The sequence below is a fragment of the Dicentrarchus labrax genome, unplaced genomic scaffold (assembly GCF_905237075.1).
Source record: "Dicentrarchus labrax unplaced genomic scaffold, dlabrax2021, whole genome shotgun sequence".
Lineage (NCBI taxonomy): Eukaryota > Metazoa > Chordata > Actinopteri > Moronidae > Dicentrarchus > Dicentrarchus labrax.
The window spans coordinates 248749-271771 of NW_026136716.1; the positions used below are offsets into that span (position 1 = coordinate 248749).

Consider the following 23023-nt stretch of genomic DNA (forward strand, 5'->3'; position numbering starts at 1 on the left):
AGAGAGAGAGAGAGAGAGAGAGAGAGAGATTTGGGGATCCAGCGCATATTCTCCGCACCCTCCTCTGTGTGAAAGACTCAGATGCGGCGAGGGGGGAAATGTCGCTCTGTCCCTGATCCTCCTCTGGAGGTAGTATCAGGGACGCATTATTTTTGAACCGCCTACAGTGTGAACGGATAAGCTGACGGCGCGGAGCGAGGGCGTGTCGGTCAGACAGTCTGATAACTGCACAGGTCTCTCACTCAACTTAATAAAGAGAAATGTCCCACAAAGCAACGTTACAGGACCAAACAACAGTAACGTAGTAACTGTAACTGTCTTTGGAAACTTATATGAGGGGAAAAAAATACCACAGCTGTACGTGGAGAAGCGTCTGTCCTCCTGTCTGTCCTCCTGTCTGTCCTCCTGTCTGTCCTACCGACTCTTCGTCACATTTCTGCCCGCAAAACAGCGTCTGTCACCGGAGAAAAACTCAGAGTGTTAAAACATTCTCCGTCTTGCGGGTGAGGGAGTCAGTTTACTGCTGGTGATTATGTATAATTATGTAATTTAGAGTGAAAAACGTAACTTCGTCACTTTCCAGGATGTTTGGTGGGTCAGGATCTCAATCACTACACATTATAACAGCATCCATATGATTATAAAGTGTCCGCGGGTTTAGTTTGAAGGGGGGATACAACTGGGAAACACCTTCAACACGGGCTCTGCAGTGATTGGCTCTGGTGCGCACGTGGCTATGGTGGCTATCGTTGGCAACGCTAGCGGAATTCAGAAATAATTTATGAAATAATTTATTAACGGTATCTTTGTAGTCCAAACAAAGCCGACGATGCACACCCTTAAACCACACAGCAGCCATGTGGAAACTCTCAGGTCAGTCTGATGATGACGTATATTACAGTGTATATAATAATAATAATAATGTGTACTAACCTGCTGCTGGGTGAGTTATTCTGCCCCGAACAGACCTTCGGTTTCTCAGTGGAACAACTGTTCACTGTTTCTGTGCGGCTGTGCACTGATTCCAGATGAGCTGTGCTGAGGGGAAAATGAAGCGCTCCCTGGGGATCTGTCTGGTGATCTGCTCCGCTCTGATCGGACTCGGTACGTTTGATTCTCTGTTATTTCTCTCTAACTGATCCCACTGAACCTATTTAATACTTTTATTGATTGTTTACTGATCACCAATAAAATACCATACTCATTGTGTGTCACTGGTCAGTAATCAATATTCTATGGAATCAATCATTATCAGTAAATATAATTAAACTTATATTAAATAACATCCTGATCATGATATTGATCAGTTTATTGACAGCTGATTAGTGAGAACGTTCACTGTACTTGGACCGACTGGATCCGGTTCTGAACTGGACTCCGAACCAGACTCCGAACCAGACTCCGAACTAGACTCCGAACCAGACTCCGAACTAGACTCCGAACTAGACTCCGAACCAGACTCCGAAGCAGACTCCGAACCAGACTCCGAAGCAGACTCCGAATTAGACTCTGAACCAGACTCCGAACCAGTTGATATGTGTTTCAGGATCCGCCCTGCAGTGTTACAGCTGTCAGGGTCCAACCAGCTGCACCACTCAACAACAGTGTGGCTCCGGAGAGGACGCCTGTCTCAAACTCACCGATACAGGTACCACTTCCTGTTTACAGCTTCCTGTTAGCTTTAATCTCCTACTGACATTCTACTGACATTCTACTGACGTTCTCCTGTTTACTGTTTGTTCAGCAGGTAGAAAGACTTACCGACAGTGTCTGAAGTACTCAGAATGCAACTTGAACAGCCTGCCTGGGAAGTTCCCCGAGGTAACAACAGCTCCACCTTCCTATATATATATATATATATATATATATATATATATATATATATAATTTATATTTATAAACTGTAAATAAATAAATACATATTTATATTTATATACAGTGTATATATATTTATATACATACATGTATACACACATAGAAATAAGACTATTAGATGCAACTTATAAAGTGTTTTTAATGAATTTGAGGCTACAATATGGAGGAAGGAAGGAGCCTCTGTGATGACGTGTTGTTCAACCTGATCAATAACTGTATTGATCATTTTCAGGTTTCCAAGTTTACCTTCAACTGCTGCACCTCGAACCTGTGTAACTCCGCCCCCTCCTCCACAGCGAGCTCTGTGATTGGTCTGCTGGCCTCGGTGGCCGTCATGTGGTGGTGCATCCACTGATGCTGCTCTGTAGCGCCGCCTTGTGGCTGTAAAGAAAAACAGCAGCAATAATTATATTGTTTACTACACAAAAAACATGTTTATTCTCTTTTTATTTACAGGAAACTGCAGCTTAATGGCTGATCTTTCAAAATAAAGTGTTAAAATTGAAGCTGTTTCGCTCTTTAACTCAATAATTTACTACATTACAACATTTAATAAATGGTGACCCACTGGAAACTGATTGATTGAATATTGATGATTGGAAATGCTTGAAATTCTGTTGCAGGAGGAATATGTCATTAAAATACAACTTTATTTAAAATTAAATAAGTAAACATTCTGCTACTTACAATAAATAATAAATGTTTGTAAATGTTTCAAAGATTAAAACTGACCTTTAAATAAAAGACAAACATCTTCAGCACCCAACCTCAGGTTTCATTATTTATAGTATATATGATTATAGTGTGACTGTTTTTTACAGTGTAATGTTGTTTTTACAGTGTAGTGCAGACATATTTTTTTACAGTGTAAAGTATAATATATATATTTTTTAGAATGTAAAGTGTAATATATAGATATGTTTTACAGTGTAAAGTGATATATATCTTAAAGTGTAATATATATATATTTTAAAGAGTAATATATATTTGTTCTACAGTGTAGTGTAATATATATATATTTTCTATAGTGTAAAGTGCAATATATATTTTTTACAGTGTAAAGTGCAATATATATTTTTTACAGTGTAAAGTGTAATATATATAAAAAAAAATTTACAGTGTAAAGTGCAATATATATTTTTAACAGAGTAAAGTGTAATATATATTAATTTTTTTTACAGTGTAAAGTGCAATATATATTTTTTACAGTGTAAAGTGCAATATATATTTTTTACAGTGTAAATTGTAATATATATTAATTTTTTTACAGTGTAAAGTGCAATATATATTTTTTACAGTGTAAAGTGTAATATATATTAATTTTTTTTACAGTGTAAAGTGCAATATATATTTTTAACAGTGTAAAGTGTAATATATATTAATTTTTTTTACAGTGTAAAGTGCAATATATATTTTTTACAGTGTAAAGTGTAATATATATTAATTTTTTTTACAGTGTAAAGTGCGCCTCAATGCTCAGCTCTTCCGGGTCTGTGATGTCACACTTTGAGTCATGTTTTCGGCAATATACAGGAAACTGACAAATATATTTTCAAAATAAAAGCACCATAGTTGATTTCATGGACATATGAGCTCTTTTATTGTCTTAATTCTGATGTTTCTGGTTCTGTTACTCTGTAATAATATTTCTGTTCTTTTAATTATTCAGTTTATTCATTATTATTCATTTTAGATCATTTATTGTTTGACGTTTTCCTGTTTGTCTTTATCTGTAATATTATTATTATAACGTAAATGATCATTATAATGTGTAAATACATTATTATTACAATGTAGATAATTATGTTAATATTATTAATTATAATAATGTTAATATACTGTGGTCTGAGGTTTACTCTTTGTTTTATAACATCTTTACATTTTTGTTAAAACGTTTAAAACGTGATGTTCGCTGAGTGAGTCGGTGCTTTTATTGTGAAAGCTCACAGCGGAAGTGGTGTGCGCGTTGTTTGTAGCTGACAGAAGAAGTCGCAGGTTGCTCGCGACAGGATGAAACTAATCTAAAATCTAAAAGAAAAGAAGAAGACGCTGCTGCTGCTGACGTCATCATGGCTCTGAAGGTAAGACAGGTGAACTATCTGTGACGGTCGGTGACCTTTGACCTCTCACCTGCCGCCGCTGATCGATCGCATCATCATCAGACTCGCTGCCGGTTCGTGCAGAATTCCATAGAGAAAAGAGTGAAGTCAAACAGGCGGTAAACGGTCCGGTTGAAGCTGAAAAATAATTATTAGAATATTATTAACGCGGCCGAATATTTCTGTAGGAAGATTAAAAAGTTTCTCTTCAAAGACAAACAGCAGAAAAAGGAAATAAACTGGCTGTATATGAATATAAACATCTACAAACAACATCTCAAATCCTAATGGAGTCTGGTAAGCACCATGAAGCTGTCAAATGAAAGAAAATACCGAAATATTGTTGGTCACTCACAGTTTTATTGACATATTAATAAAGTATTTATCTTTTGGGATGGATTTCCTAAAGAAAGAAGCTAATTTCACAATAAAATGTGTTTAAATATTGAAATATTTCTTAGACTTAGACTTCTCTTTATTGATCCCTTTGGGATGACTCCCGCAAGGAAATTGGATTTCCAGCAGCTTACAAGAACACTTGTATAGAAAATAGAAGAGGTATAAAAAAATACAGTATAAAAAAAATACAGTATAAGATAAACAATAAACTCATAGCTAAATATAGATAGAAAATAGATAGATAGATAGATAGATAGATAGATAGATAGATAGATACTTTATTCATCCAAAAGTAAACAATAATAAAAAGTAAACAATAAACTCTTAGCTAAATATAGAAAGTAGAGATAAGAATAGAAGTAAAATAAAATTCACGGAAAATAAAATAAAACCACAACAAGATACTGGAATAAGTAGATACATGCTGCTGAATGATTATTAATCATTATTATCAGTTAATAATAATTATGAATCATTATTATCAGTTAATAATAAGATCCAAATGTAAATATATATATACGTATAAAGAGAGAAAGCTGTTGACAGGAAGTCGACTCACTGATATCCAGGTCCTCTCACACTGAGGCTTTACTGTACTTCTGAGGACTTTAAAACGCCATGTCAGCGTTTTAAATATGTCAACACACTCACTCACTCATGGTTATAACACACGGTGTGTGTGAATGTGTGAGTGAGTGACACTGCAGACTGTTTTAAATGGCAGATGAGACAAAAACAACACAGAGAATTCGTCCAATCTTCATCCTTATATCTTCATCTTCATATCTCAATCAGACATTACATGTTTAGTTGTTGTTGTTGTTGTTTGTTTGTTTCAGGCTCAGGTTCTGTACGACTTCACAGCTGAACCAGGAAACAACGAGTTGTCGGTCCGACAGGGAGAGACAGTCACTGTGTTAGACCAGGTACACACACACACACACACACACACACACACACACACACACACACACACACAGTTGTAACCTGTGTGTGTGTGTCTCTGCAGACTGTGGGTGGAGGCTGGATCAAAGCCCAGAACTCTAGTGGACAAACCGGACTCGTACCTGAAGGATATTTACAGGTGAGGGAAGCTTCTTTCACAGCTGCTGTTAGACATTTGTATGATCTAATATCTGCAACACATAGAGACTGAAAACCACCACAAAGAGACTGAAAACCACCACAAAGACACAAAACCACCACAAAGAGACTGAAAACCACCACAAAGAAACTCAAAACCACCACAAAGACACAAAACCACCACAAAGAGATTGCAAAACACCACAAAGAAACTGAAAACCACCACAAAGACACAAAACCACCACAAAGAGATTGCAAAACACCACAAAGAAACTCAAAACCACCACAAAGACACAAAACCACCACAAAGAGATTGCAAAACACCACAAAGAAACTCAAAACCACCACAAAGAAACTCAAAACCACCACAAAGACACAAAACCACCACAAAGAGTTTGCAAAACACCACAAAGAAACTCAAAACCACCACAAAGACACAAAACCACCACCAAGAGATTGCAAAACACCACAAAGAAACTCAAAACCACCACAAAGACACAAAACCACCACCAAGAGATTGCAAAACCACCACAAAGAAACTGAAAACAACCATAAACAGACTGAAAACCACCACAAAGACACAAAACCACCACAAAGAGACGGCAAATTCAATTCAATTCAATTCAATTTTATTTGTATAGCGCCAATTCATAACAGAAGTTATCTCAGGACACTTTTCAAATAGAGCAGGTCTAGACCGAACTCTTTAACATTAATTACAGAGACCCAACAGTACCACCATGAGCAAGCACTTGGCGACAAGGGCAAGGAAAAACTGCCTGTTAAAAGGCAGAAACCTAGGACAGATCCTCCGGCTCTAGGTGGGTGGTCGTCTGTCTCGACCAGTTGGGGTGAGAGAGAGAGAGAGAGAGAGAGAGAGAGCGACAGACAGACAGACAGGTGCACAGCAACAACAGTATTGGCAATGGCAGTCAAGCAGGACCATGGCAGGAGGCTCCACCAGGATCCATGAGAACCTGCGAGACGAGAAAGCACAAGAACTCCGGGGAAGAAGTGGAGTTAGTAACATGCATTAATGGGACATGAATGAGTGCAGAAAGAGAGAGGAAGAGAGTAGCTCAGTGCACCATGGGAAATCCCCCAATAGTCTAGGCCTATAGCAGCATAACTAAGGGATGGTTCAGGACTCACCTGATCCAGCCCTAACTATAAGCTTTATCAAAGAGGAATGTCTTAAGCCTACTCTTGAATGTGGTGAGGGTGTCTGCCTCCAGAACCACAACTGGAAGCTGGTTCCACAGGAGAGGAGCTTGGTAACTGAAGGCTCTGGCTCCTGTTCTACTTTTAGAGACTATAGGAACCACAAGTAGCCCAGCATTCAGAGAACGTAGTGTTCTAGTGGGGTAATAGGGTACTATGAGCTCTTTAAGATATGAAGGGGCCTGACCATGAAGAGCTTTATAGGTGAGGAGGAGGATTTTAAATTCAATTCTACATTTTATAGGGAGCCAATGCAGAGTAGCTAGTACAGGAGAGATGTGATCTCTTTTTCTAGTTCCTGTCAGTACTCGTGCTGCAGCGTTCTGAATTAATTGGAGCGTTTTAATGGACTTATTGGGGCAAACTGATAATAAAGAGTTGCAGTAATCCAGCCTTGAAGTAACAAATGCATGGATTAGTTTTTCTGCATCTGTCTGTGATAGTATGTGTCTAATTTTTCTAATATTACGTAAATGAAAGAAGGCAGTCCTAGAGGTCTGCTTTATGTGGGAGTTAAATGACAAATCCTGATCAAAGATAACTCCAAGATTCCTGACAGTGGTGCTAGAGGCCAAGTTAATGCCATCTAGAGTGACTATATCTTTAGACAATGAGTCTCTAAGGTTTTTGGGGCCAAGAACAAGAATTTCGTTTTTTTCTGAGTTTAACATCAGAAAATTGCAGGTCATCCAGGATTTTATGTCCTTAAGACATGTTTGTAATTTAGATAATTGATTAATTTCATTGGGTTTGATTGATAGATATAACTGCGTATCATCTGCATAACAGTGAAAGTTAATGGAGTGATTCCTAATAATGTTGCCTAAAGGGAGCATATATAAAGTAAATAGTATTGGTCCAAGTACAGAACCTTGTGGAACTCCATGACTAACTTTAGTATTTATGGAGGATTCATCGTTAACATGTACAAACTGAGAACGATCTGATAAGTATGACTTAAACCAGGTTAGGGCAGTTCCTTTAATGCCAATTTGATGCTCAAGTCTCTGTAAAAGAATATCATGGTCAATCACCACAAAGACACAAAACCACCTCAAAGAAACTCAAAACCACCACAAAGAGACTGAAAACCACCACAAAGAAACTGAAAACCACCACAAAGACACAAAACCACCACAAAGAGACTGCAGATCACCACAAAGACACGAAACCACCACAAAGAAACTCAAAACCACCACAAACAGACTGAAAACCACCACAAAGACACAAAACCCCCACAAAGACACTAGTCATAAATAAGTCATAAAATTGTAGCAGCATTGTTGTACAGTACAACTAAATAAAGTGATGAAGTGAAAATTGGGTAAATAAATGGCGTAAGTGACATTTGCTCAGGGCACAGTGTCTCCACTGTCCCTTTCGCGACCGGAGGTAGATGCGTTATATAGTCTGATGGCCACAGGACGACTCTGGCCCTTCTTGTAAACAGCCTCAGTGTTCTTGGCCCAGTCCAGTTTGTTATCCAGGTGTACTCCAAGGTATTTGTAATCCTGGACAACATCCACAGTCACACCGTTAATGGAGATGGGTTTGGGGGCAGATTTCCTCCTGCGGAAATCCACCACCAGCTCCTTAGTCTTAGTGGAGTTGAGATGCAGATGGTTAGTTGCACACCACTCAATGAAGGAGTCCACAACGCCCCTGTACTCCTCCTCCTTCCCCTCACTGACACAGCCAACAATTGCAGAGTCGTCCGCAAACTTCTGCAGGTGGCAGGACTCAGAGAGGAACTGAAAGTCCGAGGTGTACAGGATGAACAGAAAGGGGGAAAGAACAGTTCCCTGTGGAGCCCCAGTGCTGCTGACCACAGTGTCAGACACACCGTCCTGCAGTCTGACATACTGTGGTCGACCCGTCAAATAGTCCGTAATCCAGGAAACCAGGGGAGGGTCCACCTGCATCGCCGTCAGCTTACTCCCCAGCAGAGCAGGCTGGATGGTGTTGAACGCACAGGAGAAGTCCATGAACATGATTCTCACAGTGCTTCCCAGTCTGTCCAGGTGGGCGCAGGCACGGTGGAGCAGGAAGATGATGGTGTCCTCCACTCCTAATGTCGGCTGGTAGGCAAACTGAAGAGGGTCCAGTGATGAGCTGACCAGGGGCCGAAGAATTGACAGGACCAGCCTCTCCAGGGACTTCATCAGGTGAGACGTCAGCGCCACCGGTCTGTAGTTGTTGGAGAAGCTGGGACGCGCCTTCTTCGGTACTGGTACCAGGCAGGATGTCTTCCACATCACAGGGACCCTCTCCAGACTCAGGCTCAGGTTGAAGATGTGCTGCAGGACTCCACTCAGTTGGGTTGCACATGTTTTGAGGACCCTCGGGCTCACACCGTCAGGACCTGCTGCCTTGCCTGGGCGGAGTCTGCACAGCTCCTTCCTCACCTGCTCTGCAGTGAAGGTCTGTCTGCCAGGTGTGTTGATGGGGGTGGGGAGAGGTGATGGTGGGGGGGAGAGGACAGGTAGGGCGTAGTCAAGAAGGAACGGAGGGGGGCAGCAGGGCTGGAGGTTTGGAGGTGGATGGTTGTAGTGGAGCTGGGGGAGGGGTAGTCCGGAGCCCTCTCATCAAATCTGTTGAAAAACAGATTGAGCTCGTTGGCTCGTTCAGTACCACCTCCGATTGTCTGGCTGCCAGATGGTTTGTAGCCAGTGATGCTCCTCATGCCGCTCCACACGTCCTTCAAGTTGTTTTGCTGGAGTTTGTGCTCCAGCTTCGTCCTGTAGCTGTCTTTACCCTGTTGGATCCTCCTCCTTCCCTCCTAACCCCCCCCTCTTCTCCTCCCTCCCCCCCTTTTAAGGGGCCCTTTTTTTTTATTTAGGAGGGCCTTTTTTTTCTGGGGGGCCCCGGGTTGTTTTTGGGGAAAAAGTGTACAGTCGCTGTAGGAACAACACTGTTCCCACAGAAGTTGATGTACCCCGTTATGCAGTCCGTGAGATCATCAAGGTCCTCTCCGTGCGAATCACAGAGCAACTCCCAGTCTGTTTGTTCAAAGCAGCCCTACAAAGCTTCATCGGTCTCCTGTGACCATCTCCTCACAGTCCTGGTGGAGGAAGCCTCTGGACTTGGGGCTTATACAGGGGCTGCAGGTGAATGAGGTTGTGGTCTGATCTTCCAAGAGAAGGAAGTGCAGTGGAGCTGTAAGCCTCCTTAACATTGGCATATAGCAGGTCCAGTGTCTTGTTTTCCCTGGTGGGACAGTCCACAAACTGCTTGAAAATGGGCAGTGTTGCAGCCAGAGTGATGTGATTGAAGTCCCCAGATATCGCGATGAATGCGTCTGGGTGCCGTGTCTGTAGTCCTGTGACGACGGTGTGGATGACGTCACTTGCACGGGCCGCGTTTGTGGTCGGAGGAATGTAAACAACCAGGATGATCACGTGTGACAACTCCCTTGGCAGGTAATATGGCCGCAGACTCACGGCAAGCAGCTCAATGTCCGGGCTGCACACATGCTCCTTTACAGTAACGTGTCCAGGATGACACCCCTTGTTGTTAATAAGAATAGCAAGTCCCCCACCTTTCCTCTTGCTGCTCTCACGGTGACTCCTGTCCGCCCGAACAGTCTGAAAGCCGTCCACAGTTGCATTTGAGTCCGGAATGTCCTTGTGGAGCCACGTCTCCGTGAAACACAGCACGCTGCTCTCAAGATACACCCGCTGAGTCCTCACCAAGCCCGCCAGCTTGTCCATCTTATGAGCCAGCGACCTCACGTTTCCCATGGTGATGGAAGGGAGACATGGTTTATATCTCTGCTTCTTTTCCCGGTGTTTACGTCCAGCCTTACATCCCCTGTACTTCCTCCTCAGTTCTCTAGGGATTTCAGGCCTCTCCCGTATCAGCGCCGATGGTTGTAGCGACAACAGCTGATCTCGGGTGTAAACAATAGACCCGCCGCATTGTTGTGCCCAGACGGAGACGCGGTTGGGAAAAATTGTCCCAAGAATGAGACACATGGACAAAAAAACATGGAAAAAAGTTCCCAAACATAGTTGGCTAAGGTTAGCACAACAACTTACTGAAAAAGAAACAACAATGAATAAGAAAAAAATTACTAAAAGTGCGGAAAAGAAAGAGAGCAACTGTTGCTGGCCGCCGCTCGACACAGTGCCGAAACCGGAACTGGAAACCACCACAAAGAAACTCCAAACCACCACAAAGAAACTCCAAACCACCACAAAGACACAAAACCACCACAAAGAGGCTCAAAACCACCACAAAGAAACTCAAAGCCACCACAAAGACATAAAAACCACCACAAGGAGACTCAAAACCACCACAAAGAAACTCAAAACCATCACAAAGACACAAAACCACCTCAAGGACTCAAAACCACCACAAAGAGACTGCAAACCACCTCAACGACACAAAACCACCACCAAGAAACTGAAAACCACCACAAAGACACAAAACCACCACAAAGAGACTGCAAACCACCTCAAAGACACAAAACCACCACAAAGACATAAAACCACCACAAAGAGACTGCAAACCACCTCAACGACACAAAACCACCACAAAGAAACTCCAAACCACCACAAAGAAACTCCAAACCACCACAAAGACACAAAACCACCACAAAGAGATTGCAAACCACCACAAACAGACTGGAAACCACCACAAAGACACAAAACCACCACAAAGCGACTGCAAATCACCACAAAGACACAAAACCACCACAAAGAGACTGCAAACCACCACAAAGACACGAAACCACCACAAAGAAACTCAAAGCCACCACAAACAGACTTAAAACCACCACAAAGAAACTCAAAACCACCACAAACCGACTGAATACCACCACAAAGACACAAAACCACCACAAGGAGACTACAAACCACCTCAAAGACACAAAACCACCACAAAGACATAAAACCACCACAAAGAGACTGCAAACCACCTCAACGACACAAAACCACCACAAAGAAACTCCAAACCACCACAAAGATACAAAACCACCACAAAGAGATTGCAAACCACCACAAAGATACTGAAAACCACCACAAAGACACAAAACCACCACAAACAGACTGAAAAACACCACAAAGAAACTGAAAACCACCACAAAGACACAAAACCACCACAAACAGATTACAAACCACCACAAAGACACAAAACCACCACAAAGAAACTGAAAACCATCACAAACAGACTGAAAACCACCACAAAGACACAAAACCACCACAAAGCGACTGCAAATCACCACAAAGACACAAAACCACCACAAGGATTCAAAACCACCACAAACAGACTACAAACCACCACAAAGACACAAAACCACCACAAAGAAACTCAAAACCACCACAAACAGACTGAAAACCACCAAAAAAAAAACCTCAAAACCAACACAAACAAACTGAAAACCGCCTCAAAGACACAAAACCACCACAAACAAACTGAAAACCACCACAAACAGACTGAAAACCACCACAAAGACTCAAAACCACCACAAGGATTCAAAACCACCACAAAGAGACTGCAAACCACCACAAAGACACAAAACCACCACAAAGAAACTCAAAACCACCACAAACAGACTTAAAACCACCACAAAGACACAAAACCACAACGAAGAGACTGCAAACCACCTCAAAGACACAAAACCACCACAAACAAACTGAAAACCACCACAAACAAACTGAAAACCACCACAAACAAACTGAAAACCACCACAAACAGACTGAAAACCACCACAAAGACACAAAACTACCACACAGGGACTGCAAACCACCACCAAGACACAAAACCACCACAAACAGACTCAAAACCACTACAAAGAATTTCAAAACCATTGATGTGTTTCAGGTCGGCAGCAGTGGAGCTGGGGAGTCCAGGTCAGTGGGCGGGGCTTATGTCAGTAACCCAACAGAAGGATGGGACAGTCAAGGATACATGTACACACAACAAGGTAACACACAGTACTGTTGGACAGAGTACTGCAGTACTTTTAAAGTATAAAGTACTCTAAAGTTGTAACCCGGTTCAGAACTGTTTCCTGTCCCAAGCAGCTGGCGAGGACGATGATGGCGAGTGGGACGACGACTGGGATGACCAATCAATGGGTGGTTACCGTGGTGACTATCAGGTGGATGAGGAGGGTGGAGCTTCAGGAGCGAGCACCCACGGTCCCTCTGTCAAGATCTCCCTCAACAAGTACATACACCAGTAGATCTTACAGTATATTCCAGTATGTAATAATTAGTTAATTTAAATAGATCCTAGTGGATGTTCTGTAGATCCCAGTAGATATCAGTAGATCCCAGCGGCTGTCAGTAGCTCCAGATGAATGTCTGTAGATCTTAGATCAGTTGTCAGTAGATCTTGGTGGTTGTCAGTAGATCCCAGCAGTTGTCAGTAGCTCCAAATGAATGTCTGTAGATCTTAGATCCCAGTGCATTTCTTTAGATCCCAGTGGATATCAGTAGATCCTGGTGGATGTTAGTAGATCCCGGTGGTTGTCAGTAGATCCCGGTGGTTGTCAGTAGATCCTGGTGGTTGTCAGTAGATCTCAGTAATCTTGTGTTCTCAGGTTCCCATTCTCCAAAGGTCCGAGCCCTGAAGTCTTCTTGTTAGCCAAACCTCCAGCAAACAGCAGAGACAGACTTCCTGTCTACGTAAGTAACTTTATTGATCATTGTATCAAACTGTTGTCTGTCAGTGTGCTCTGATTGGCTCCTGCTCATCGTCCAATCAGATGGGAGAAGTGGGTCCGGTCTGGCTGTACCCGTTGGCTCCTCTGGACTGTGTGATCGCTGATCCCAAGAAAGAGTCCAAACTGTACGGACTGAAGAGCTTCATCGAGTACCAGATCACTCCCAATGTGAGAGTACTATACAGTACTACACTGCACTACACAGTACTATACTGTACTACACTGCACTATACAGTACTACACTGCACTATACAGTACTACACAGTACTACACTGTACTACACTGCACTACACAGTACTACACTGCACTACACAGTACTACACAGTGCTACAAGTGCTACACAGTGCTACACTGTACTACACAGTGCTACACGTACTACACTGCACACACAGTACTACACAGTACTACACTGTACTACACTGCACTACACTGCACTACACAGTACTACACTGCACTACACAGTACTACACAGTGCTACACAGTGCTACACTGTACTACACAGTGCTACACTGTACTACACTGTACTGCACAGTACTACACAGTGCTACACTGCACTACACAGTACTACACTGTACTGCACTGTACTACACAGTACTGCACTGCACTACACAGTACTACACAGTACTGCACTGTACTACACAGTACTACACTGTACTGCACTGTACTACACAGTACTACACTGCACTACACTGTACTACACTGCACTACACTGCACTACACAGTACTACACTGTACTACACTGTACAGTATGCAGTATTATACAGTAGTATACAGTAGTACGCAGTAGTACACAGTAGTAAGCAGTAGTATGCAGTAGAATACAGAAAAAAAAGCTGGCTCATAGGGAATTAAAATATCTGTAATATAGCTCGGAGCCAGACCTGAGCATGCTTTAAAAGTGATCAGTAAAATCTTAAAATCAATTCTAAAACAGACAGGGAGCCAATGGAGGGAAGCTAATATTGGAGTAATGTGTTGACGTCTGTTAAAACCAGTTAGAAGCCTAGCTGCTGAATTCTGTACCAGTTGGAGGCGAGAGAGTGATTTTTGATTTATGCCGGAGAGAAGGGAGTTGCAGTAATCTAGTCTGGAAAAGATGAATGCGTGAATTACTTTTTCCAGATCGGGGGGTATAAGCATGTGTTTTATTCTAGAAACAGAGCGTAGCTGATAGAAGCAGGACTGGACCAGTTTATTGACATGAGGGATGAATGTCAGCTCTGAGTCAAAATGTACACCTAGATTTCTTGCAGTGAGTTTTATGTTGACGGAGAAGGGACCAAGGGCTTGCTGATAATGACTAATATTGTTTGGGGGGGTGAACAATATGATTTCTGTTTTGGTGTTGTTAAGCTGTAGGAAATTTTGGGCCATCCAACTGTTAATATCTTTAAGACAGTCTAAAATAGCAGCTAGGCTTCCAGGGTCACCGGGCCTCAGCGGAAGGTATATTTGTGTGTCGTCTGCATAGCAATGGAATGATACATTATGGTGTTTAATAATCTGGCCAAGTGGGAGCATATAAATAGAAAATAAAATCAGACCTAAATAGAACCTTGCGGTACACCACAGGTAATTGGAGTTGTATTTGAGGAATAATTACCTGTGGTGAACGAGAAGGTTCTGACTAAAAGGTAAGAATAAAACCAACTAAAAGCAGTATCCTCGATGCCGACCCAGGTTTTCAGGCGGTCTAATAAAATCGCATGATCAACAGTGTTGAAGGCTGCACTTAAATCTAAGAGGAATAAAATTGCGCTCTCTCCCCTATCGGCTGCTGAAAGGAGGTCGTTGGTTACCTTGAGGAGGGCAGTTTCTGTACTATGTAAAGCTCTAAAACACAGTAGTAGTAGTAGTAGTAGTATGCAGTGGTACACAGTAGTAGGCAGTAGTATACAGTAGTATTTAGTAGTATGCAGTAGTATGCAGTAGTACGCAGTAGTATAAAGTAGTATGCAGTAGTATACAATAGTGTGCAGTAGTACGCAGTAGTATAAAGTAGTATACAATAGTATGCAGTAGTACGCAGTAGTACACATTAGTACGCAGTAGTATGCAGTAGTATACAGTAGTATGCAGTACTATGCAGTAGTAAGGCAGTAGTACACAGTAGCACACAGTAGTATGCAGTAGTATGCACTAGTATGCACTAGTACGCAGTAGTATGCAGTAGTATGCAGTAGTACGCAGTAGTACACAGTAGTACACAGTAGTATGCAGTAGTACGCAGTAGTACGCAGTAATTGTACACTCTCTCTGACCTCCCTGCAGACGACCAACAGACCTGTCAATCATCGATACAAGCACTTTGATTGGCTATATGAACGTCTGCTGGGGAAGTTCGGCTCTGCTCTGCCCATCCCCTCCCTGCCCGACAAACAGGTGACAGGTGAGCCATCGCCATGACAACCACACCTGTAGCCATGTGACCTCTGACCCCTGTGTTTGAGTGTTTACCTGTGCTGTCAGGTCGCTTTGAGGATGACTTCATCCGGATGCGTATGGAGCAGCTGCAGGCCTGGATGACGCGGATGTGTCGCCACCCGGTCGTCTCCCAGAGCGAAGTCTTCCAGCTCTTCCTCACCTACAGGGACGAGAAGGCAGGTTAAATCCCACCCCCTGTAGCTGTGTCAGCCAATCGGCTGTGAGGAGGTTTGGTGGCTGAAGTGTTGATGTTTCAGGAGTGGAAGGCAGGGAAGAGGAAGGCGGAGAGAGACGAGACGGTGGGACCAATGATCTTCAGTCTGATCGAACCTGAGGCTCCAGAGCTGGACCCTGCTGAGGTGTAAGTACTGCACAGAGCCAGACCAGGAGCCTGACCAGAAGCCAGACCATGATGTGTGTGTTTTAATGTGTGTTAATGTGTGTGTGTGTGTGTGTGTGTGTGTGTGTGTGTGTGTGCGCAGTGAGCAGCAGTGTGAACTCTACAGTCGGTTCACAAAGTCGATGGATGAAGGAGTCAAAGAGCTGCTGAATGTTGGAAACACTCACTGGAAACGCTTCACCGGACGTCAGTACGCAGTACTTATACACACAGTACACACAGTACTTGTACACACAGTACAATTCAATTCAATTCAGTTTTATTTGTATAGCGCCAATTCATAACAGAAGTTATCTCAGGACACTTTTCAAATAGAGCAGGTCTAGACCGAACTCTTTAAAACACAGTACTTATACACACAGTACACACAGTATAGACTTTTTATTATATTTTGTGTGTTGTTCGTTTGTGCGTTTGTTTGTTTGTTTGTTTGTTTGTGTGTACAGCGCTGCCTAAAGAGTATGAGCGGATTGGTCGAGCTTTCAGGAATCTATCGACTGTTTTCATCAGCAGCAAATATCCAGGTGAGGAGACAAGGAGGGATGGGGTTTTATTTGGGACAGGCTGCCTTTATTTGGGACAGGCTCCTTTTATTTGGCACAGGCTGCTTTTTTTTGGGACAGACTGCCTTTATTTGGGACAGGCTGCCTTTATTTGGGGACAGGCTGCTTCTATTTGGGGCAGACTGCCTTTAATTGGGACAGGCTGCCTTTATTTGGGGACAGGCTGCTTCTATTTGGGACAGGCTGCTTTTATTTGGGACAGGCTGCCTTTATTTGGGACAGGCTGCCTTTATTTGGGGACAGGCTGCTTCTATTTGGGACAGACTGCCTTTATTTGGGACAGGCTGCCTTTATTTGGGGACAGGCTGCTTCTATTTGGGACAGGCTGCTTTTATTTGGGACAGGCTGCCTTTATTTGGGACAGGCTCCTTTTATTTGGCACAGGCTGCTGTTTTTTGGGACAGGCTGCTTTTATTTGGGACAGGCTGCCTTTATTTGTGACAGGCTGCCTCATTTTGTTTGGCAAAATGAAACACTTTGATTGTTCCAACGGAAGTTTAAACATGTATATTTGTGTAGGAGATTAATTATTGTTGTTATTGTGTCTATGTTGTTTTTATTGTTGTTGTTATTATTGTTGTTATGATGTTTAGGAGAGGAGACACTGACAGACGCTCTGACAGCCGCTGGAAAAACATACGAGCAGATTGCAGAGATAGTCGCACAGCAGGTACAAAAATATACTACTATGATATAGTACTGTGGTACTGTGATATAGTACTGTAGTACTGTGGTGTAGTACTGTGGTACAGTGATATAGTACTGTGGTACTGTGATATAGTACTGTAGTACTGTGGTATAGTACTGTGGTACAGTGATATAGTACTGTGGTATAGTACTGTGGTACTGGGATATAGTACTGTGGTATAGTACTGTGGTACTGTGATATAGTACTGTAGTACTGTGGTACAGTGATATAGTACTGTGGTATAGTACTGTGGTACTGTGATATAGTATTGTGGTACTGTGATATATTACTGTAGTACTGTGGTATAGTACTGTGGTACAGTGATATAGTACTGTGGTATAGTACTGTGGTACTGGGATATAGTACTGTGGTATAGTACTGTGGTACTGTGGTATAGTACTGTGATATAGTACTGTAGTACTGTGATATAGTACTGTGGTATAGTACTGTGATATAGTACTGTGGTACTGTGATATAGTACTGTGATATAGTACTGTGGTACTGTGATATAGTACTGTGATATAGTACTGTGGTATAGTACTGTGATATAGTACTGTGGAATAGTACTGTGATATAGTACTGTGGTACTGTGATATAGTACTGTGATATAGTACTGTGGTACTGTGATATAGGATTGTAGTACTGTGATATAGTACTGTGATATAGTACTGTGATACTGTGATATAGTACTGTGATATAGTACTGTGGTATAGTACTGTGGTACTGTAGTACTGTGATATAGTACTGTGGTATAGTACTGTGATATAGTACTGTGATATAGTACTGTGGTATAGTACTGTGGTATAGTACTGTGATATAGTACTGTGATATAGTACTGTGGTACTGTGATATAGTGCTGTGATGTGGTACTGTGATATAGTACTGTGATATAGTACTGTGGTATAGTACTGTGGTACTGTAGTACTGTGATATAGTACTGTGATGTGGTACTGTGATATAGTACTGTGGAATAGTACTGTGGTACTGTGATATAGTACTGTGGTATAGTACTGTGGTATAGTACTGTGGTACTGTGATATAGTACTGTGGTATAGTACTGTGGTATAGTACTGTGGTATAGTACTGTGGTACTGTGGTATAGTAGTGTGGTATAGTACTGTGGAATAGTACTGTGGTACTGTGATATAGTACTGTGGTATAGTACTGTGATATAGTACTGTGGTATAGTACTGTGGTACTGTGATATAGTACTGTGGTATAGTACTGTGGTACTGTGATATAGTACTGTGATATAGTACTGTGATACTGTGATATAGTACTGTGATATAGTACTGTGATATAGTACTGTGATATAGTACTGTGGTATAGTACTGTGGTACTGTAGTACTGTGATATAGTACTGTGGTATAGTACTGTGATATAGTACTGTGGTACTGTGATATAGTGCTGTGATGTGGTACTGTGATATAGTACTGTGATATAGTACTGTGGTATAGTACTGTGGTACTGTAGTACTGTGATATAGTACTGTGATGTGGTACTGTGATATAGTACTGTGGAATAGTACTGTGGTACTGTGATATAGTACTGTGGTATAGTACTGTGGTATAGTACTGTGGAATAGTACTGTGTTACTGTGATATAGTACTGTGGTATAGTACTGTGATATAGTACTGTGGTATAGTACTGTGGTACTGTGATATAGTACTGTGATATAGTACTGTAGTACTGTACTGTGGTACTATGATATAATACTGTGGTACTGTGATATAGTACTGTGATATAGTACTGTGGTATAGTACTGTGGTACTGTGATATAGTACTGTGATATAGTACTGTAGTACTGTGATATAGTACTGTGATGTGGTACTGTAGTATAGTACTGTGATGTGGTACTGTGGTATAGTACTGTGGTATAGTACTGTGATATAGTACTGTGATATAGTACTGTGATGTGGTACTGTGATGTGGTACTGTGGTATAGTACTGTGATATAGTACTGTGGTATAGTACTGTGATATAGTATTGTAGTACTGTGATATAGTACTGTGGTACTGTGATATAGTACTGTAATATAGTACTGTAATATAGTACTGTGATATAGTACTGTGGTACTGTGATATAGTACTGTAATATAGTACTGTGATATAGTACTGTAGTACTGTAATATAGTACTGTGATATAGTACTGTAATATAGTACTGTGATATAGTACTGTGGTACTGTGATATAGTACTGTAGTACTGTAATATAGTACTGTGATATAGTACTGTGATATAGTACTGTAATATAGTACTGTGATATAGTACTGTAGTACTGTAATATAGTACTGTAATATAGTACTGTGATATAGTACTGTAGTACTGTAATATAGTACTGTGATATAGTACTGTAATATAGTACTGTGATATAGTACTGTGGTACTGTGATATAGTACTGTAGTACTGTAATATAGTACTGTAGTACTGTAATATAGTACTGTGATATAGTACTGTGATATAGTACTGTAATATAGTACTGTGATATAGTACTGTAATATAGTACTGTAATATACTACTGTGATATAGTACTGTAATATAGTACTGTGATATAGTACTGTGGTACTGTGATATAGTACTGTAGTACTGTAATATAGTACTGTGATATAGTACTGTGATATAGTACTGTAATATAGTACTGTGATATAGTACTGTAGTACTGTGATATAGTACTGTAGTACTGTAATATAGTACTGTGATGTAGTACTGTGATATAGTACTGTAATATAGTACTGTGATATAGTACTGTAGTACTGTGATATAGTACTGTAGTACTGTAATATAGTACTGTGATGTAGTACTGTGATATAGTACTGTAATATAGTACTGTGGAATAGTACTGTGGTACTGTGATATAGTACTGTGGTATAGTACTGTGGTACTGTGATATACTACTGTGATATAGGATTGTAGTACTGTGATATAGTACTGTGATATAGTACTGTGATACTGTGATATAGTACTGTGATATAGTACTGTGGTATAGGACTGTGATATAGTACTGTGGTACTGTGATATAGTGCTGTGATGTGGTACTGTGATATAGTACTGTGATATAGTACTGTGGTACTGTGATATAGTACTGTGATATAGTACTGTGATTTGGTACTGTGATATAGTACTGTGGTATAGTACTGTGATATAGTACTGTGATATAGTGCTGTAATGTGGTACTGTGATATAGTACTGTGGTATAGTACTGTGGTACTGTAGTACTGTGATATAGTACTGTGATATAGTACTGTGATGTGGTACTGTGATATAGTACTGTGGTATAGTACTGTGATATAGTACTGTGGAATAGTACTGTGGTACTGTGATATAGTACTGTGGTATAGTACTGTGATATAGTACTGTGGTATAGTACTGTGATATAGTACTGTGGTATAGTACTGTGGTATAGTACTGTGATATAGTACTGTAGTACTGTGATATAGTACTGTGGTACTGTGATATAATACTGTGGTACTGTGATATAGTACTGTGGTACTGTGATATAGTACTGTGATATAGTACTGTAGTACTGTGATATAGTACTGTGATATAGTACTGTGATGTGGTACTGTGATATAGAACTGTGGTATAGTACTGTGATATAGTACTGTGGTACTGTGGTATAGTACTGTGATATAGTACTGTGGTATAGTACTGTGATATAGTATTGTAGTACTGTGATATAGTACTGTGGTACTGTGATATAGTACTGTGGTACTGTGATATAGTATTGTAGTACTGTGATATAGTACTGTGGTACTGTGATATAGTACTGTGATATAGTACTGTAGTACTGTGATATAGTACTGTGATATAGTACTGTAATATAGTACTGTAATATAGTACTGTGATATAGTACTGTAGTACTGTGATATTGTACTGTAATATAGTACTGTGATATAGTACTGTAGTACTGTGATATAGTACTGTAGTACTGTGACATAGTACTGTGATATAGTATTGTAGTACTGTGATATAGTACTGTGGTACTGTGATATAGTACTGTAATATAGTACTGTGATGTGGTACTGTGGTACTGTGATATAGTACTGTGATATAGTACTGTAAAATAGTACTGTAATATAGTACTGTGATATAGCACTGTAATATAGTACTGTGATATAGTACTGTGATGTGGTACTGTGATATAGTACTGTGATATAGTACTGTAATATAGTACTGTGATATAGTAATGTAGTACTGTGATATAGTACTGTAATATAGTACTGTGATATAGTACTGTAATATAGAACTATAATATAGTACTGTAGTACTGTGATATAGTACTGTAATATAGTACTGTGATATAGTACTGTAATATAGTACTATAATATAGTACTGTAGTACTGTGATATAGTACTGTAATATAGTACTGTGGTATAGTACTGTGGTACTGTGATATAGTACTGTGATATAGTATTGTAGTACTGTGATATAGTACTGTGGTACTGTGATATAGTACTGTAATATAGTACTGTGATGTGGTACTGTGATATAGTACTGTGATATAGTACTGTAGTACTGTGATATAGTACTGTAATATAGTACTGTGATATAGTACTGTGGTACTGTGATATAGTACTGTGATATAGTACTGTGGTACTGTGATATAGTACTGTAATATAGTACTGTGGTACTGTAATATAGTACTGTGATATAGTACTGTGATATAGTACTGTGGTACTGTGATATAGTACTGTGGTACTGTAATATAGTACTGTGATATAGTACTGTAGTACTGTGATATAGTACTGTGATATAGTACTGTAATATAGTACTGTGATATAGTACTGTGGTACTGTGATATAGTACTGTGATATAGTACTGTGGTACTGTGATATAGTACTTTGATATAGTACTGTAATATAGTACTGTGATATAGTACTGTAATATAGTACTGTGATATAGTACTGTAGTACTGTGATATAGTACTGTGGTACTGTGATATAGTACTGTGATATAGTACTGTGATATAGTACTGTAGTACTGTGATATAGTACTGTAGTACTGTAATATAGTACTGTGATGTAGTACTGTGATATAGTACTGTAATATAGTACTGTAATATAGTACTGTGATATAGTACTGTAGTACTGTGATATAGTACTGTGATATAGTACTGTAGTACTGTGATATAGTACTGTAATATAGTACTGTGATATAGTACTGTGATATAGTACTGTGGTACTGTGATATAGTACTGTGATATAGTACTGTGGTACTGTGATATAGTACTGTGATATAGTACTGTAGTACTGTGATATAGTACTGTGGTACTGTGATATAGTACTGTAATATAGTACTGTGATGTTGTACTGTGATATAGTACTGTGATATAGTACTGTAGTACTGTGATATAGTACTGTGATATAGTACTGTGGTACTGTGATATAGTACTGTAATATAGTACTGTGATATAGTACTGTGGTACTGTGATATAGTACTGTGATATAGTACTGTAGTACTGTGATATAGTACTGTGATATAGTACTGTGGTACTGTGATATAGTACTGTAATATAGTACTGTGGTACTGTAATATAGTACTGTGATATAGTACTGTGATATAGTACTGTAATATAGTACTGTGATATAGTACTGTGGTACTGT

At 40.5% G+C, this 23023-nt stretch overlaps 3 protein-coding genes across 8 annotated transcripts in view; 2 read left to right on the plus strand and 1 right to left on the minus strand.

Moving 5' to 3' along the window:
* LOC127378939 (uncharacterized) overlaps window positions 1–2641 on the plus strand; it is a 9915-nt gene extending 7274 nt beyond the window's left edge. The window contains exons 7-10 of the mRNA XM_051428321.1: window positions 1029–1104; window positions 1547–1648; window positions 1745–1821; window positions 2108–2641. Coding sequence (XP_051284281.1) covers window positions 1029–1104; window positions 1547–1648; window positions 1745–1821; window positions 2108–2230 — 378 coding nt within the window. The 3' untranslated portion in view covers window positions 2231–2641. The remainder of the gene's footprint in view (window positions 1–1028; window positions 1105–1546; window positions 1649–1744; window positions 1822–2107) is intronic.
* dytn (dystrotelin) overlaps window positions 1–3996 on the minus strand; it is a 23734-nt gene extending 19738 nt beyond the window's left edge. Inside the window, exon 1 of the mRNA XM_051428082.1 lies at window positions 3992–3996. The gene's annotated coding sequence lies outside the window, so the exon portion shown is untranslated. The remainder of the gene's footprint in view (window positions 1–3991) is intronic.
* Window positions 3828–23023, plus strand: part of LOC127378816 (sorting nexin-9) — a 24966-nt gene continuing 5770 nt past the window's right edge. For 2 of the 6 annotated variants that reach the window (XM_051428084.1, XM_051428086.1), the window contains exons 1-13: window positions 3828–3956; window positions 5213–5299; window positions 5383–5457; window positions 12501–12603; window positions 12701–12848; window positions 13225–13309; window positions 13390–13515; window positions 15619–15736; window positions 15817–15947; window positions 16029–16132; window positions 16254–16357; window positions 16618–16695; window positions 17328–17404. In XM_051428084.1, coding sequence (XP_051284044.1) covers window positions 3945–3956; window positions 5213–5299; window positions 5383–5457; window positions 12501–12603; window positions 12701–12848; window positions 13225–13309; window positions 13390–13515; window positions 15619–15736; window positions 15817–15947; window positions 16029–16132; window positions 16254–16357; window positions 16618–16695; window positions 17328–17404 — 1248 coding nt within the window. In that variant the 5' untranslated portion in view covers window positions 3828–3944. Of the gene's footprint in view, window positions 3957–5212; window positions 5300–5382; window positions 5458–12500; window positions 12604–12700; window positions 12883–13224; window positions 13310–13389; window positions 13516–15618; window positions 15737–15816; window positions 15948–16028; window positions 16133–16253; window positions 16358–16617; window positions 16696–17327; window positions 17405–23023 lie in introns of those variants that run through there. The other 4 variants (XM_051428085.1, XM_051428087.1, XM_051428088.1 and 1 more) reach the window with 4 other exon arrangements.